The sequence below is a fragment of the Apteryx mantelli genome, chromosome 15 (genome assembly GCF_036417845.1).
Source record: "Apteryx mantelli isolate bAptMan1 chromosome 15, bAptMan1.hap1, whole genome shotgun sequence".
Taxonomy (NCBI): domain Eukaryota; kingdom Metazoa; phylum Chordata; class Aves; order Apterygiformes; family Apterygidae; genus Apteryx; species Apteryx mantelli.
The window spans coordinates 20,905,812-20,922,464 of NC_089992.1; the positions used below are offsets into that span (position 1 = coordinate 20,905,812).

At 39.4% G+C, this 16,653-nt stretch overlaps 1 protein-coding gene across 1 annotated transcript in view; it reads left to right on the forward strand.

The window, feature by feature from the left end:
* TLN2 (talin 2) overlaps positions 1-16,653 on the forward strand; it is a 245,453-nt gene that overhangs the window by 175,256 nt on the left and 53,544 nt on the right. The window contains exons 36-44 of the mRNA XM_067305763.1: positions 1,930-2,019; positions 3,117-3,239; positions 4,673-4,816; positions 5,007-5,168; positions 6,270-6,410; positions 7,697-7,878; positions 9,104-9,236; positions 11,715-11,816; positions 14,822-14,992. Coding sequence (XP_067161864.1) covers positions 1,930-2,019; positions 3,117-3,239; positions 4,673-4,816; positions 5,007-5,168; positions 6,270-6,410; positions 7,697-7,878; positions 9,104-9,236; positions 11,715-11,816; positions 14,822-14,992 — 1,248 coding nt within the window. The remainder of the gene's footprint in view (positions 1-1,929; positions 2,020-3,116; positions 3,240-4,672; positions 4,817-5,006; positions 5,169-6,269; positions 6,411-7,696; positions 7,879-9,103; positions 9,237-11,714; positions 11,817-14,821; positions 14,993-16,653) is intronic.

Below are 16,653 nucleotides of genomic sequence, written 5' to 3' on the forward strand. Positions count from 1 at the left end.
GAAAGTTCCAGCTAATGAATGGCAAAAGCCTGAGAGCTTTAGTGGGAGACCTCAAGCCAGGGCAGCCCTAAGAAACCAAACCACTGTGGACGGTTGTGTGCCAATAGCTTGGCTTGTCTGGGTTGTAAGCAGAGCCTGGGAAAGGCAGGAGGGGAGATCTGTTGTGTCTTGAACTTCAGGAAACACTTGCTGGAAAGGAATAGTTAGTGAGAAGAGCCCGGATGTATGACATGAGTTTCTGATAAAAGGGAAACTGAGGCAAAAAGAGGTAGTTCAGAAACCAGACTGGAGACTGGTGTTAGAAGTGACCTATCAGCTTTTGGAAAAGCAGTATTTGTGGGCTTAACTTATAATTTCTTTTTATAGTGATTAAGTCCTTGACTTATTCTCTTTATTTTCCTAATTTATCACTTACTACTACTAGTCTCCCCAAGACTTCATACAATGACCAAAAATTGTCTTTCCTGTAGAAAGTGTTTCAACCTGAACTCGGTAGACTGTCAGTATGCTCTGTAGCCTTCCCTGGAGACTCTGGAAAAGTGTGTTTTTTGAAAGGACCTTACTATGTGGTTTACAGAGAGTCAGCTACACTTTCCCAGAACTTCAGCTGAAAGAATAAACAAAGGTGTTGTAGGAGCAGCAACTGTATCTTAACTGTCAGTGTAAAGTTGGGTTTGCTTGTGTTTTCCTGTGCTGCTTCTGTGCATTTGGAGGGCTTTGGTCTCCAGAATAGTGTAAATGTTGCTAGAACATCCCTTACTTTACAAACTGATATGTAATGATGAAGCACAGCAATGAAGAATTGTTGTAATTTCTGAGAACTGAGAAACAGATGGGAAGCAACTGGAAACTGTTTGCTAGAAATGACCTCTTCCTCACATCACCTTGTTCTTACAGTATCCTAATTGCTGGAAGGCTTTAAGGTAGACCACAGCTTTTAAAAAGAGAGCAAACTAATGATGGCTGAGCTTTTAAAAATATTGCTGTGGGTGTGTCTTACTATTAGGAGTTCAGTTATAATAAAAATCTAATGCTTCAAATTCAAACTCAGATTTCCTTCAGGTGGAAGGTGGAAGTCAGATAAAGGCTTTGGTGTCTTTCTATACCTGCTGACTTCACTTTCATTAGAAAGACTATAAATCTTGTCTGCCTGGTGTTTGGTGAGTTTTATTCCTTCAAATTTGGAAAAAGTCTTTTTGCAATTTTTTTAAGCATAAGAGAAAGGCTGCTGTGTTTTACAGCTTTCTATGAGTCTTTTTAACTAAATGCATGGATTCTTCTCAACAATTATATGACCCAGTTTTTACTTTTTTATTTCCAGGGATCTGATTCACCTCAGAAGAAGAAATTAAATCCAATTTGTACCTTTAGCTTTTTGGCAGAGGGAGCTATGTGAATGGCTTTTGTTGACAGCAGGGAGAGGCAGGCAGATGGTGTACTTGCATTTACCTTGGTAGTTCTTCCTGTCTCTAGCCAGTACTCAACAAAAGGGACCAGGTTTTCCTATCACTTACTTTCACCTCCATTTATAACATTTTAATTCTTGCTGCAAAGATGTATTAGGCTGTTCAGAACTGACACAAAATCAAGTTACTTGTGTCAGCCAGTCTTCACCAGCTGACTCTAAGTCACTCATGACAAACAGTGTAAACCATGTTAGCTTAGACTTCAGTGAAGAATGTTTTCCAGCAGGTTTGTAGTGCACAAATGAATAGTTACCACAGCTCAGCTGATGCAGGGCAGCCTTTCATCTGTAGCACGTGGTTCTGTGTGTCTGCCCTCAGTGATTGGATAGTTTTGCTTGCTGATAGATGACCATTTGTAGGAAAGATTTCACTGTTGTCATCAAGGCATTTGTGACTATATATAGTTTGCTCCATTCCGTATTTTAGGCTCTGTTAATAATCAAGGCCTTTTTCCTTTTCTCAGACAGTTAAGGGGATGCTGGACAACCCCAATGAACCTGTGAGCGATCTCTCATATTTTGATTGTATTGAGGGTGTAATGGAAAACTCCAAGGTAATTTCTTTTCCCTACTCCTGTGCCAATTTTGACATACATTTTAATTATTGGAAGTTTGCACATGCACGTAGAAAATGTTGGAAGCACAGCACGGTGTTTCTAGAACGTATATTCCATTCCTTGGGAAAACTCGGCCTGAGATAAATCTTGTATGGATCACTTAAAATTTTTTTATTTTGGTTGCTTGGAAGGGCTTTTTGTCTTGGTAACATGTTTTTTTTTTTTTATTAAAGCTCCCACCCATCACACAGTATGTCTTACTGTCATGCTGTGTTTTGACTGCAGCCATGTTAAAAATGCCTGAAGTGTAGATGGGAGCCTTGGCAATGAAATATCATTGTACTGTTCTGTGTGAAACAGCTTGGAGAAAGTCTGAGCAGTCCAGCTTTTTCAGCACACTAGCAGATTTCTGTGAAATCTGTTATGCTATTTTTAAACAGTGTCATACATCTTTCTTTGAAGCTTTGCTTTTGGTTTCTTTATTATTCAATGTGTTGGAGTTGTCTCAAATTCTTCCTTCTCTAAAAGAAAAAGAATGCTTAATGGATGAGGATATGCATGTCATCTTGTTTTGGTGCTGTACTGCAGTCAGACCTTACTTTGATTTTTTTTAAAAGAAAGTAAATAGCATTCAGTGAGAAGAAGCTTTAAGATTTAACATGCATTCTAATATTCAGATGATTCCAGCGGACTAGATGCAGCTTCATTTGCACTGAAGTTTCAGTGAGTTTTGGGGCAAAGAAGATCCAGGATGTGTTGAAAGCATCTGCTTAATTTGTTGTCAGTGCCCTGCAGATAAGCCAGTATGGCTGACCTCTGTATAACAGAAAAATTAATGGGGGCTACTTCTCTACCCTCGTGGTTGTTTGAGCTGTAACTATGTTTGCTTGACACTTCGATGCAGTGTTGATCTGCATGTCTCATCGTTCACTCCACACAGAGCAATGTGCCCAATTCAGTAAGCCTGTCACTTGGCTAAAATTTCTGGAAGCCAAGTCAAATAGGTTTGTGGACCAGAACTAGCTCCAGGGCCACTTGTCCTTGACCTATAGGAAAGCGTATTGTGCAATTTACTTTGTTTTTTAATTTCTGAGGTTCTTGGAGAATCAATGGCAGGCATTTCCCAGAATGCCAAGACTGGGGATCTTTTAGTCTTTGGCGAATGTGTTGGAGTTGCATCCAAAGCTCTTTGTGGCCTCACAGAGGCAGCAGCTCAGGTAAGCTACTGAAGTCTGTAAACTTACGTCATGCATGTGTAAATTTGAGACTTTCTTCCTGTTAGCCAAACAAGTGGTGTCCTTGTATTACATAGTGTATTCTACATACAATCCACATGAGTTGTGAATATATTGCTGTATACTGCAGAGGTGGCAGAGTGCAATAATATGTACATTCTAGATGGAAGAGAAATGAGACCAGGAGGGTAAGTTTTCCAAAGGAAAAGCAAGTGTCAGAACTGTAGTATGCAGAATTCATGTTTGCAGCTCCCAGTCTTGTGCATCCCCCAAGTTAGTAGCACTTCCAGACTATTACATCATATAGAAGCACAGAAACATGAAGCCACTGTTAAAACAAGTGATTCAACTTTGTGTTTTAATTTAACCACAGGAAAAAAAATTGTAAGGATCACTCCTAATCTCGGACTGCATTCTGAATCATAAGCAGTCTATGTGTTTCAGCTGTTTACATACTATCTGAATAACCAGAGTTCTTAAGCCATTGCAATAGTCTGAGTCTGGAACTGCTCACTGTGGTTTGAGTAATCTGACCTGAATAGCTGACTGAACTATTGAGCTGCTCTCCCTTGTAGTTAAAGCTGGTCAAGCCTTTTCAATGAAGGACTTGGCTGTTGGGGTACCATCTTCTGCATCTGGAAATTGTTCCTTGACTTCCCCAAATAGGGAATTTCTTATTATGGACTTAACGTTCTCCATTTCTAACCCTGAGTTGCCTTACTGGGGGATGAGGATGACAGATATTGTATCTTTAGTGGAAATTCATTAAGAAACACAGTTTTGCCAATCTAGACAATTTCTCTCTGTATTGAGATACGTAGAAACTCTGTTTAATTGAGAAGGAAAAAAAAGTGTGGCCACAAGACATCTCTAACAGCAGTGAGACCAGCAACTGCAGACTTCATGGGTCCTTCACTCAGCAGTAGTGCATTTGCTGTGGTGAATTTATTTTGGCTGCTAAGAAGTGGGGGGAGGGAGGGGCTTTTGTTTTGTTTTAGATATGAAAAAGAGTAATGAAGAGAAGTAAAATTTGTTTTCTACTCAAGTTTGACCAAAACCCTTACCTCCTCCGCCTGTAGCTAATCCGGTAACTAAATAGCTGATGGTAGTTAGCAGTGAAGCTCTTTCCTGGCTATCCTAGTGGAAAATAACTTTTTCGGGGATACCAGCTGCCTAAAGAAACAGTGGGCAGTTTTGTTCCAACTAATTAGATTTCACAACTTTAACTGCTGTGGTGCCTGTTTTCAGAGGATTCTGGAGATTTACTACCAAAGAAAATTTTAATAGTACTTTACAGTATGACTTCTTGATAATCTCTGCCCACCATGTGCAATGACATAGGGCAAGCTTAGCAAAGAATTGAGGTGGATTTAACTTTTTTTTCTTAATATGTTTTTTCTTTTCTCCATTTCTAGGCTGCTTACCTGGTTGGCATCTCAGATCCCAACAGTCAGGCTGGTCAGCAGGGTCTTGTTGACCCAATTCAATTTGCCAGAGCCAATCAAGCAATCCAGATGGCTTGCCAGAATTTGGTAGATCCAGCAAGCAGCCCATCACAGGTAATTCAAGAGGGCTGCAGTGAGACCATCATTGTTAGGGCACATCGCTTTGTTGGTGAACCAAGCAGAGGGTGACTTGGCTTGAAACTATTCCATGGCCTTGAACTGAGATTTTTCACAGCTAGACTATAGTAACCATCATGCCCCTTCAAACTGTTCTATGCCTCTTTTGTACCATCTGTTTTTACAGGTGTTATCAGCTGCCACAATTGTGGCCAAACATACTTCTGCTTTGTGCAATGCTTGTCGCATTGCTTCATCAAAGACAGCGAATCCTGTTGCCAAGAGACACTTTGTGCAGTCCGCCAAGGAAGTTGCAAACAGTACTGCCAACCTGGTTAAGACTATCAAGGTACACGTGCTTCTTAATTGCGCTTTATTCTTCATCTTTTCTGTTGAGACAGAATCAGAACAGTTAGCAGTATCTTTTTACCTGTTGTGGTATGTATTTAAAAAAACAACAAAAAAAATTATATATTCCATTTCAGACCTTCAAAAACAATCAGTGGTGTAATGGTCCCCACTCAGAATGGGTGTAGTCAAAATGGAAAGAATCAGGCCATGTTAATATTAGGAGAGGCAGCTGGCCCACCCAGTGTAAGACATTGTTGTGCCAATATATCTTGATGAGCTTTCTCCATCAAAATAATTTCCAAGCAACTGCAATTAAAGACTTTTAATGGCGCTTCTACGTGCTGAAATGGCCACTTTAACATCAGTGGTTTGATTGTTCAGTATCAAGAGTTTGTGGAGCTATTTGTGGCAGCTTTACCGTATTTATCAGTAATAATACTCGGAACAAAAGCAGCTTAAGTTGCTGCTATTTAATATATTCCTTTTAATGGTGATCTATTTTCCAGATACCTGCCTGCATTCTGGCAGGAACAGGTTTTTCTCTTGCAGGCAATAATGATACTTGCAAAGGCGTAGAGGACTAATGAATCTGAATCCCTCTGGAAGTCATTAGATGATCTGCTACTAAAATTCTTTTAAAATAGCTATGCTATTTGGACAGGAAAGTTCTATTATGATGTTATACAGAAGGTCCTTTATATTGCAGTCTTTCTGATTATGGAAGAGATTAGCTTACTTGTGTGAAAATGAGACCAGTAAGTTAATGATCTGGTTTAAAAAGTTAAGCCTACAAGAAAGTATCAGCTTGCTAGCCACTTCAACCCTTTGGAGTGTGAGGTACTGAGGCATGATTTATGAGAGTTATCAGAGTGCAATTATTTAAAATGTTTATTTGGTCTTGTGTAGCAGGGCAGCTGTTTTAAGTTTGGGGTCAGTAATCATCTGAGTAAAGAAACATGCAGTTAAGGAAATGGGGTTTTTTTTGCATCTGGAGGAACTTTCCAGTCTCAAATGTTATAAACATACAGTAAAAAATTAAACTTTCTTCAGTTTTGCAAAGCAGCCCATTCACAGAGCTTAATTATAACTTCCTTTCCAGGCTCTGGATGGTGATTTCTCTGAAGATAACCGCAACAAGTGCAGAATTGCTACTGCACCTTTGATTGAGGCTGTGGAAAATCTGACAGCATTTGCTTCAAATCCAGAATTTGTCAGTATACCAGCACAGATCAGCACTGAGGTAGGCAGATGTTGCCCTTCCACCCTCAAAAAGTTTAAAACATTGAAACTGTGTCTGTGGGTAAAATGGCCTGACCCTGAAATGTCTGTGTTCCTGGAACCTCATGGGAATTGCACTGTTATTCGTAGGGCACTCTGCCATCTTTTGCTTGACCTCTGCCCTTGAATTTTGCACCAGTGGGGTGAAACTAATGATGCTATCGTAAATGCCACCAGTCTCCAGCTACTAACTAGTAACATGGTGCAAATGACTTGCATGTCTTGTTAGCTTGATTCTTCCATTTGATAAAGTAATAAATCTCCTTTTTCTCCCCTCAAGAGTAGCTTTAACAATCAAATTAGTTCTGAAAAAGGTTGAATGGTTGTCATTTGGCTTTGTCCCTTCCAAAAATGATATGTATCCATGATGACAAAAAGTGGGATTTTTTGAGAGTAACTTTTCATAGGCCTTCCCTTTCCTTTCCTTCTGTTCTCCCTCCCCAGCTCCTGTAACTATAACAGATTAGTGTATAAGTTAACAAATACAGGTTTTCTTCAGGCAAAAAATTCTTTCAAACTTCATAAATGCTTAAACGTGGAATTGATGTAATGTTGCTGACTCTCTAACTGGTGGTTCCCACTTTTGGCAACCCTCAGTTCATGCTGGCTGTATCAGATGATTTGATAACTGTTGCAGTCTCAAAGTTGTGGGGCTGTTCCTTAAATCTAGGCCTGTCTTTTCCAGGCCTATTGTTCTTGAGTTAACGAGATTATTGGAGATAAACTAGATATAAAGATGATGACCCAACTACAGTGCTGTAGTCCACGTGATTACTGTGAAGAGAACCTGTTCACTTGGATCCTGCCAATCTTGTGACAAACTTTGTTAAAGGATATCTCTGTAGTCTACCTTCAGACAAGTGTCTTTATTTTCTCCTATTTCTGAGCTGGATGAGGCCTCTGTAAACTTCAAAACTGTTTTCTGAAGTATGTTACAGAGAAAACGGTTGGACTGCAATGATTTTACTACTCTTTTCTTGGTGATTATCAGTGAATATAATAGTATTGGGCAAGATATGATAATGCTTTTTTAATGCCATTGATGAAACCTATTTTTAGTAGCAGAACATGTGGACAAACTCAAATAATGATATAAGCATTCTCTGCGTTCCTGCTAGTGCAGAAAACACCAATTTTTATTCTGATGTATGTCTTTATTAAGATTTGGTAGTCAGGTAATTTGGAGTGTTTTCCATATATTTTGAAGCTAGTTTTAATCCTGTTTGTCTTGTTCCTCTCTGATCACAGGGATCACGAGCACAGGAGCCAATTCTAGTTTCTGCTAAAACAATGTTGGAGAGCTCATCTTTATTGATCAAAACCGCCCGTTCTCTGGCTATCAATCCAAAAGACCCTCCTACATGGTCTGTGCTAGCTGGGCATTCGCACACTGTCTCGGATTCCATTAAGAGTCTTATCACCTCCATCAGGTATGTTTTCTGTAGTAAGCATTTTTTTGTATCCACATTTAAGTTGCAATAGTTCAGCAGCTGATTCAATAAAGGGAAAATAAAGAATAGTACTATATTGCCCATACTGCTTTGTTGTTTTCTTTTTTCTTTCCCAGCTAATGGACATTATTTATGTTCTGTGATGCACAAGGTCTCTCCAGTTACACTGAGTGTTTAATCATAATTAGAGACTGTACTGCTCTGCAGTGTAAGATTGTTCTTTGTTTGTATTCTATTCTCCTTTCCTATTCCCACACTTTTTGTTTCAGTTTAAAGGTAAACTTAACAGAAAATGCTGTAGAAGTAAAAATTTGGCTAATATTATCTATATTCAGCCCACTTACCAACATCTAGAATGTGGAGAACAGTAATTTTAGGTCAGATACCATACAAACTAACTTTGCTATCTTTTTCTTTACAATACTCTTCTCTGTTTAGTTACAAGAATGCTGTTGCAAAACATGAATATTTCTTAAGACCAAACCTGTGTGTCCCTTTCTCGTTCAAAGGTGTTTGGTTTTTTTTTTTAAGTCCTAATAGGAGTTTTGTTGTTTATTCAACCTCTTAATGTTGATCAACTCAAAATGCTATAAAAACAATGCACTAGTATCTGCTACAGTTTCATTTATCTTTGGTAATGATTATACTAAAATAGCAAACTGCATGTCAGGACAAATTACCCAAAAACTAATTTTATTAGAAGGCACCTGGGACTGAGGGTAAAATATAATATCCAAGCAATTGTCTTCTGAGACATTCTGTCACACTGTACAGAATATTTTTTCCTGTTGTCTCTGTTGCTCTTTTATTGTGACCTCCTTTACTGGGCTAATCGCTTGACCATCCTGAGGAGGTTGGGTTGTGTGGGTTTTGGGGAGGGGGTTGTTTTTCTGTTTTTGTTTGTTTGTTTTGTTGTTGTTTTGTTTTTCCTCCTGAGACAGTTAACTTTATTGCATAATCCTTGGAGACAACTGATATTTCCTTCACTCCCTTTTTCTCCAAGCCTAGCACTGATTTTTACTAAAGGTTTGGAGTACTCTGTATGTATATCAAAATCCCCCAGGTACAGCAACGCTAATCCTTCTCCTGGTTGCACTCCTCCCACGTGGTTTGTGCATGGTCAGTTAACGAACTGCGCTTGTATGTGTCCGTGGAAGAGGCCTGCCTCCTTCCCCTCGTGCTGAAATTACCACCTCTGTTCCAGGGACAAGGCCCCAGGCCAGCGAGAATGCGATTACTCCATCGATGGGATCAACAGATGCATCAGGGACATTGAGCAGGCCTCGCTGGCGGCTGTCAGTCAGAACCTGGCCACCAGGGATGACATCTCAGTTGAAGTAAGGGAGATGGCACGGGAACAGGCTAATCGTGCTGCTTTCCTTTCCGTCTGCAGATTTAGAGCTGGGCACTGAGCAAGCACAGCCTGTCCCTGAGGGGAGAAGTAGTCTTACTGAAATCTTTCCAGGCAAAACCATGTGCTTGTTAAAAAGTACGTTGCTTCTGGAAGTGTGCTGGTAGGAGGAGATCTCTAATGTTTTCTGTGCAGCTAAGGCTGGCTGTAGATGGGAGGCAGAATTGGGAAGGAGGTAGCTGGGAGTTAAAATGTTTAAACTCTAGTTTTGTCTTGGATTTTGCAAAGTGAGAACTGGAGCTTCCTGAAATTAGAAAAAAGACTCTAAGGTGCAGGAGAGAGTAGTGAACAAGCAAACCAAAAATAGAGAAGGAGTGATGGTTTTGTTAACAATTTATGACAAGATTTAATATAGTAGCTCCTCAGAGCAGGCCTAATGACACTACTGTAAAAAATTTTTTTGTTTGTTTCATCGGGGGGAAAAAAATCATTCTTCAATTAATTGCTATAATTTAGGAAGTAGAAGCTGTAAAGCAGAAAGAGCAATACCAAGATAAGAAATCTATTCTGTAAGTGTTGAATATATTCATGAGCAAAAAGCTACTGTAGTTACTTGTAGCATGTAGTGATTATTTTAAGTGATAGCCCTAATGAGAAAATTTTCTTAAAATATTAATACACGTTACCCTTTCCTCCTCATACGTGAAGAAGCTTGACTAGAGCTACAGTCATCATGAGAAAATTATCTCAAATTACCAGCAGGGAGGTTGGCATTAAACTCCTTCATTATTTTGCCCTTTTTTTTTTTTTTTCTCCAGTCCTTAGTGTAAGTATTCCAGTATTTTCTGTTCTCCAGTGGAAAGGGTCGGTTGAGGCCACCTAGTACCATTTAATACATTTTTGCTAATTTGTTAGAGGGATTTGGCTTTTAAATTGATGTCCAAGTTCTGATTGCTTTTCTAAAGTGGTCAAATATCTCTTCCCATGTCAACACAGAGTAGGAGGGCTATGGGAGAATATGATCCTCAAAATTACAGATTCACTTGCCAAATGTAGTGGTGAAATTTTTTAATTTTAAACAACACCTACCTATTGCTGATCTGCCTGCCTTTTCTCACATGACTGACAGATGGTTAATGTTTCTCTGGCTTAGATTTCCTGTGCTGCATAGAAATCAGGATGTTTTTGAAGTTAATCTGTTACTAGAAGTCCAGTGATTTAAATTTCAATGTCTTTTTTATTAATGACTATTTTTTGGTTCAATAAATGAACTGTTGGGTTTATGTTGATATATGTTCACAGGAAAATCAGTGCCACCCCCTGCCTGGTGGTAATTTAGGCAAATTCTATGCTATTTCAGCCTTCATCTGTTTGAGTAAGGGCCATTAGGGCAGACTGCCTATGAAAAACAAGCAACTGGAGGCTAGATTCTGTTTGGTATTCAGTGTTTCATTGTTCTATTGCTGCTTGAAATTGCGTCTATATTTGTGTATTCCAGTGGTTTATTTGGGCTGTAATACTGCATATTAGAAACATCTCGGACTAAATGAAATGATACAAAATAAGTTACTACAGAAAATATTTCATACATGTAATTCTTTTCTATTTCAATCATTTCATTTTGAACATAGTGCTGAACTGAAATAAGCACTATTTAAGATACTAAGCTATTTGTAAAGCAGTATAGAAATACAGCCAAGTGCCAGAATGCTTCTCCCCCACTCACCCCCCCAGTCTTGCCTTGCAGGAGAATGAGCTAAATCCTGGCTGCCAAGACATTAACTGCCTTTGAATTAAAAGCTAGTATTTATGTGATAACAGGCCCAGTGTTGTGCCTTCCTTATCTTTCTGTCCCTCAGACTGTGCTCAGGTCTCTTGCACTCAGATGTCATATTTTTGCTTTCCCTTTTATATTAATAAATTTCTGCTGCTGGCTTCAAAGTGTACAGCAGAGTTTCTGCTCTTGTGCTGCACTGTTTGCTTTGAAAATGCTTGTTCGTATTTTAATTGGAGCTCTGACCAGTGCAGAGACCAGTGGTTTCTCTCACCAGTGCAGGGCAAGAATAGGGTTTGTTTTGGTTTTGGTTTTGGTTTTTTTGGTTTGGTTTTTGGTGGGAGGAGAGGAGGTCACCTTGCGATGAGAAATGGTTCCTATTCCTGCATTGCCACTATCAGCTCAAGTGAGAGGCGCCATCATCACCCCCCTCCCTTTCTCCCTCTCAGACTTGCCTTATAAATCTAAACAGCAGCAAGCCTCTGTTAGGGCTCCTACAGTTGAAATAGGATATATGTGAAGAAAACAAGCATGTAAATAAAATCAGTAGCTTGAATTTCTGCATCATATGTAGTGGGTCATTTAATAGAGATTTGAGTAGTTTGGTTGGTCTGAGGATGAGTTTATGGTGTGATAAAACTTGATAAATGAGCAGCTGTGGTAAGAACTGACAATTTGTCTTTATACTAGGCTTTACAGGAGCAGCTGACATCGGTTGTTCAGGAAATTGGCCACCTTATTGATCCTATAGCTACAGCAGCTCGGGGAGAGGCAGCTCAGCTTGGGCACAAGGTACGGTCCTAACATTACAAAGATATCTGGAGTCTTGGACAGTTGGACACTAGGGGAGACCATGGTTTAGTAGTTCATTCACCTCTTACAAAAGAGCAGAAGAAAATACGTGGAAGGAAGAAGGATCTGGGACTTCCAAACGCTAGGAGCAGAGACCAAATAAATCTGCTTATTTTATGAACCATAAGAAAGACATTTTCATTAAATTTTTTGGTGTTAGCAGGTGGGGAGGGTGAAAAAAGGACGAATTAAACAAGGGTGGAGAAAAGCAAAGATGGAAAGGAGGAGTGGAAGGTTATAGGTGTCTGTTCTAGCAGCTACAGATGTGTGTAGGTGCTCCTGACTCCTGTGATATGACCTCAGGCTTGTCACTCTCCAGGTTTATTTGGCAGTTCACTTGCTTGCGGTTTGTGAGCTGAATTTGGCCAAATGAAGAGTTCTGACAAAGGTTTGCCAGATCCCATGCTGATCTGGGACTCTGTGGATCAAGTGCCCCACTCCATTTCTTGGCCCATGTGTGACGAAGCAGGGCAAAGTGTGGGGGAAATGTGCAGGGGCTCCCTCTGGCCTCGCCTGGGCTCAGTCATCTCCTGAGGTGGCTTCTGTAGTCTGTGGAGAGGGAAGTTTTGAAGTGTGGCTTCAGAGCAGGAGGCTAACTTGCCCACTTACCACCTTTTCAGGGAGACTCTCTCCATTAATTATAGAGGGAATATAGCTTTATTAGGAAACAGTATTTTTGAGCTACTCCAAGTTTGGACTCCTGCTGTAAAATTTTAGGGGCCTTTAGTGGTGACGGGGGAGGAAAAGAGGAGAAACTTGAGTACTGTTTTAAGTATTTTGAAAACAAATGTCCCCCTTTACTTTGAATTAAATATGGTAGAAGTTGTACTTTTTGGATCTCTGATTCTGTATGAAAGGGTTAAGTGTATTTGCTGTTTGGATAAGGGTTTGCATTAATTGTTGAAAATGCTTATTATTTTCAGTCTAATGGATCAAATATGCAAATATTTTTCAAGTACTTAACTCATTCTGGAGCCATTATAAGGTAAGGTGTCTGTCCACAGCAAAGAGTTGCGTTTATCTCTGACAGAATCAGTAACAGGTTCCCAGAGCTGATCAGTAAGAGTCGTCAGCGTGCCAATAGACACACGTGTATGAAAAAACACTTGAGCGCCAAGGAGAGCAGGTAGCCTGAAAAGCGGTAGTGTACTCCTCACAAATGCCAGGCAGTTTTTTCACTAAAAATTCAGTTAAGGGTGACATGCAAAAAAGCCAGTACACTTCATAACCATGTAAACAGTGTCAGATCTGCTAACAAATGTTACTTTCTTTAGCTTTGGATAACCATCAATTATTTGGTACTGTATCAGCTCCTTGCAATTTGGATACATGGTCTACCTAGCCCTGGAGCCTTTGCAGAACTTTTCTAATTCTGGATTGATAAGATACAGGAAGCTATGTAGTCATGTTCCTCCTCTGTCTACATTTGATATGTCTAGACCAAAGTGCATAGAGCACTTAAGCATAGACTTCTGAAGTCTACTTTTCCTGTCTGATGCAGATGGTATGGTTTCCACTACTTGCTTTGACATAGTTTAAAAGATCTTATTTGTGAAATCATTCCAAATATTTTTTTTTTAACTATGGTTTTAATTTTTTTTTAATTCTTTGGAAAATAAAGTAGGAAAAGAAGGCTTACTAAGGTATTTCCAATCTTCATATTTTACTGGCTCTTAGCTATCCCTGTAGTCATATACATGGATTAAACATTTTAATCTTTTACTCCACAGTTTTTGGCTTCCAGTACAGTTGTTTTCCCTTGGCAGACCAGCTTTCTAAAGCTTCTTTATAGCCCCTGCAAATGTATCAACACTTTAATTTCTGAGGTTACAGGTACACCAAACTGTGCCATACTTCGCTTTTCTTGCATGTTCTGGAATAATCAGTCCAAAGTAATACTGTCTTACAGCCAGCAGAAGGTATAAAGCATAATTCTCATGTATTTAATGCAGGAACCAAACACTTTTATAGATGGCACATCAGACAAGTACACTGTAAAAATTTTCATGCTACTAAAACTCCCCTTTTCTTTCAATAAGTATATAGCTGAAAGCAGATGTTTCCTCAGTAGAACTGTGAATTAAATGAGAAACTTAGGAAAACAGAGACCGACTCCACACATTTCTGAAGACTAAATTACAGCAACATGAGTTGCTAGCAGAACTGTGTCTTTAGATATTGCAAACACTTTAACCCCTGTAATTAACTGAACAAACATGCACTTTCCCTGGTAAGTCTTCTTTCTGGAGCACCTATTCCAGTCAGCCCACACCCCTCTGTTACAGACCACCATGTACCCAGCAGTCTCCTGTTTAGCAGTAAGAAACACTGCATGGTTGGGCCACTTGGCTGTCTTGTGCAACTGTTTGCATATAATGAATTAAGAGTCTATCCTAAGGTGGTAATATCATTTCTGCAGACCACAGCATCTTGCACGTTAGAGAACTGTTCAGGTCTGCGCTGGAATCTGACTTAGAGGCTTTGAAAGGTTAGCCTGGTTTGCCACAGAGCAAGTTATTGCAAATATGGATAGTCTCTGAGATAAACAGAAGACTCCAAATCCTGTACAGTCCCACTCTGTTGTCTGTCAACAATGAAAGTTGAGAAATCTCTCCCTTGGACAGAGGAGGCTGTTGTCATTTATGCCCTTAAATACTGTGCAATTTCTTACCAGTTTGAAAACAATTTCATCTGACGTCAGGTCTCATGTCTTCAATTGTTTCTGTCTGAAGGGATAAACATTGTTATATTACAGCATTTGAAGCTGAGGAGAGACAGAATCACATAGGAATATGTTCATAAACTAAGTTTCATACAGCTTTGAGGCATTAGGAAACTGCGCTACTTGAGCTAACCCACTGCCTGATGTTAATTGGGGAATAGGATTCCACTCCCGTTTTTAAAGAAACTGGATTAAGAACCTTTTGTTTTTTCTGCTTTCTTAGGTTACACAGCTGTCAAGTTACTTTGAACCCTTGGTTTTAGCTGCAGTCGGTGTGGCGTCCAAAACATTAGACCATCAGCAACAGATGACTGTGTTGGACCAGAGTAAGACGCTAGCAGAATCTGCCTTACAGATGTTATATGCAGCCAAGGAAGGAGGAGGAAATCCCAAGGTATAATCAATGTGTGTAACAAATGGGTCATTAGAGATATTAACTTGAAATGATTCCTACAATTTTAAAGTGAAAATCCTGTGCATTAAGTTTGTATTTTCTCAAACAGATATGTTGTTTTCTGATGCTGGTAACTAAAGTCCTTTTATGACTTCCACTTACTGAAATTGAAGGCTTAGAAGGTTTTCTATTAATAGAAAGGAAGAATTGGCAGATTCAGATTACAAGGAGCAAAGTAATTCTGACTGCTATAGAAAATAAAGAAGAGGTTTTTAATGGATGGCGGCTTAAGTAAATAGGTAGGGTCAAAATGCATGCAATACAGAAAAAAGTGTAGGTATATATTGATTCTCTTAGTATATATGTGTCTTGTAAAGAAAGCAATGAGTAAAACTTTACCTTTTTTTTTCCTTTTGATAAAGGAGACAGTTGTCAAAATATATTTTAGTATGATTTGTTGCATCATGCTAAAGAATAGGCAAATTTTTATTGGGAATTCTTATGTTTTGTAAAGGACTATTGCAATATAAAGTCATGGAGTTGTGGAAGTAATGTTTATTTTCCTGCCTCTCTGCTGCGTCATGTGAAATGGCTTAACTTTAACCAGCACAGACTGTTTGGAGGGGAAGGAGGGAGGAATTACTGGATAGCACTTCAAAACTAGGCAGAAAAATCCTGAAGTGTTTTTATAGCTTAGAAAATAAAGAATAGCTGTTAAGAGAACCTGCTGTAATGTTCACTTACTCCTTTTACTGCTCAGATGACACAGTAACTATGTAGGGTATGGATTTTGTCTATTTAAAAAAAAAAATCTAGTTCTTCTACACTGCAGTTATTAGCAGACAGTTCAGGTGTTACTGCCTGTTTACAGCGTGCGATAGACCTAATTGTCAACCCGTAGGTTAAATTATTGTCTGAAAAATCCACTCCTGCTTTTTAACCTATAACCACCCATAAATTGAAATCTTTCCATTCTTTGTGAAGATCTATTCCATGGTGAAGAGAGGGGAAAGGGATTATTAGCAGTATAAATGTTAGGAACGCTTACTCTTTGGAATTGTTTTTTTTAATTGTGAAATGGTTCTCAATTTGCAACCATTTGCAAAACCTTTAAGCGTATGGCAGCTACCTCTTCCTGCCAAATTAATAGGCTATGTTAAGAGTCTAAGTTAGTATGTGTTTACTGTCTGTTGGGCGCTGCATTTCTTACAGGTCGCAGCATTCAGTGCCTCTCAAGTACCAAGGGAAGGCTGAAAACCAAATAGAACAGTTGCTGGAAAGGTTCCTACTGAGAATAGGTAGAGGTGGCCTGAAGGCTGGAGGATGCTCTGAAGATGTTGTGCGACACGCTTACCTTCAGTCTTTTGCACCAGCATGCATAAAACTAACTTGGTTTTGTTTGATAGCAGTGGCAGCTCCTGGCTGCGTGTCCAGGCCACATATTGCTTAAAGTGATGTATATAGTATTAGCAATATGCATGCTAGGGGTTGGGATCCCATGCTATAGACAACTGAGAGCATTTGATTTCTGGTCTTTTCTGTTAGAAATAAGAATCTGCAAATCAGAATCTGAATGCTCAAGAAACCCACTTGCCTTTGTGCACATTAACCATACAGCAGGGACTGGTACAATGTGGTGGATGAGAAGGAAGGTGGTGCCA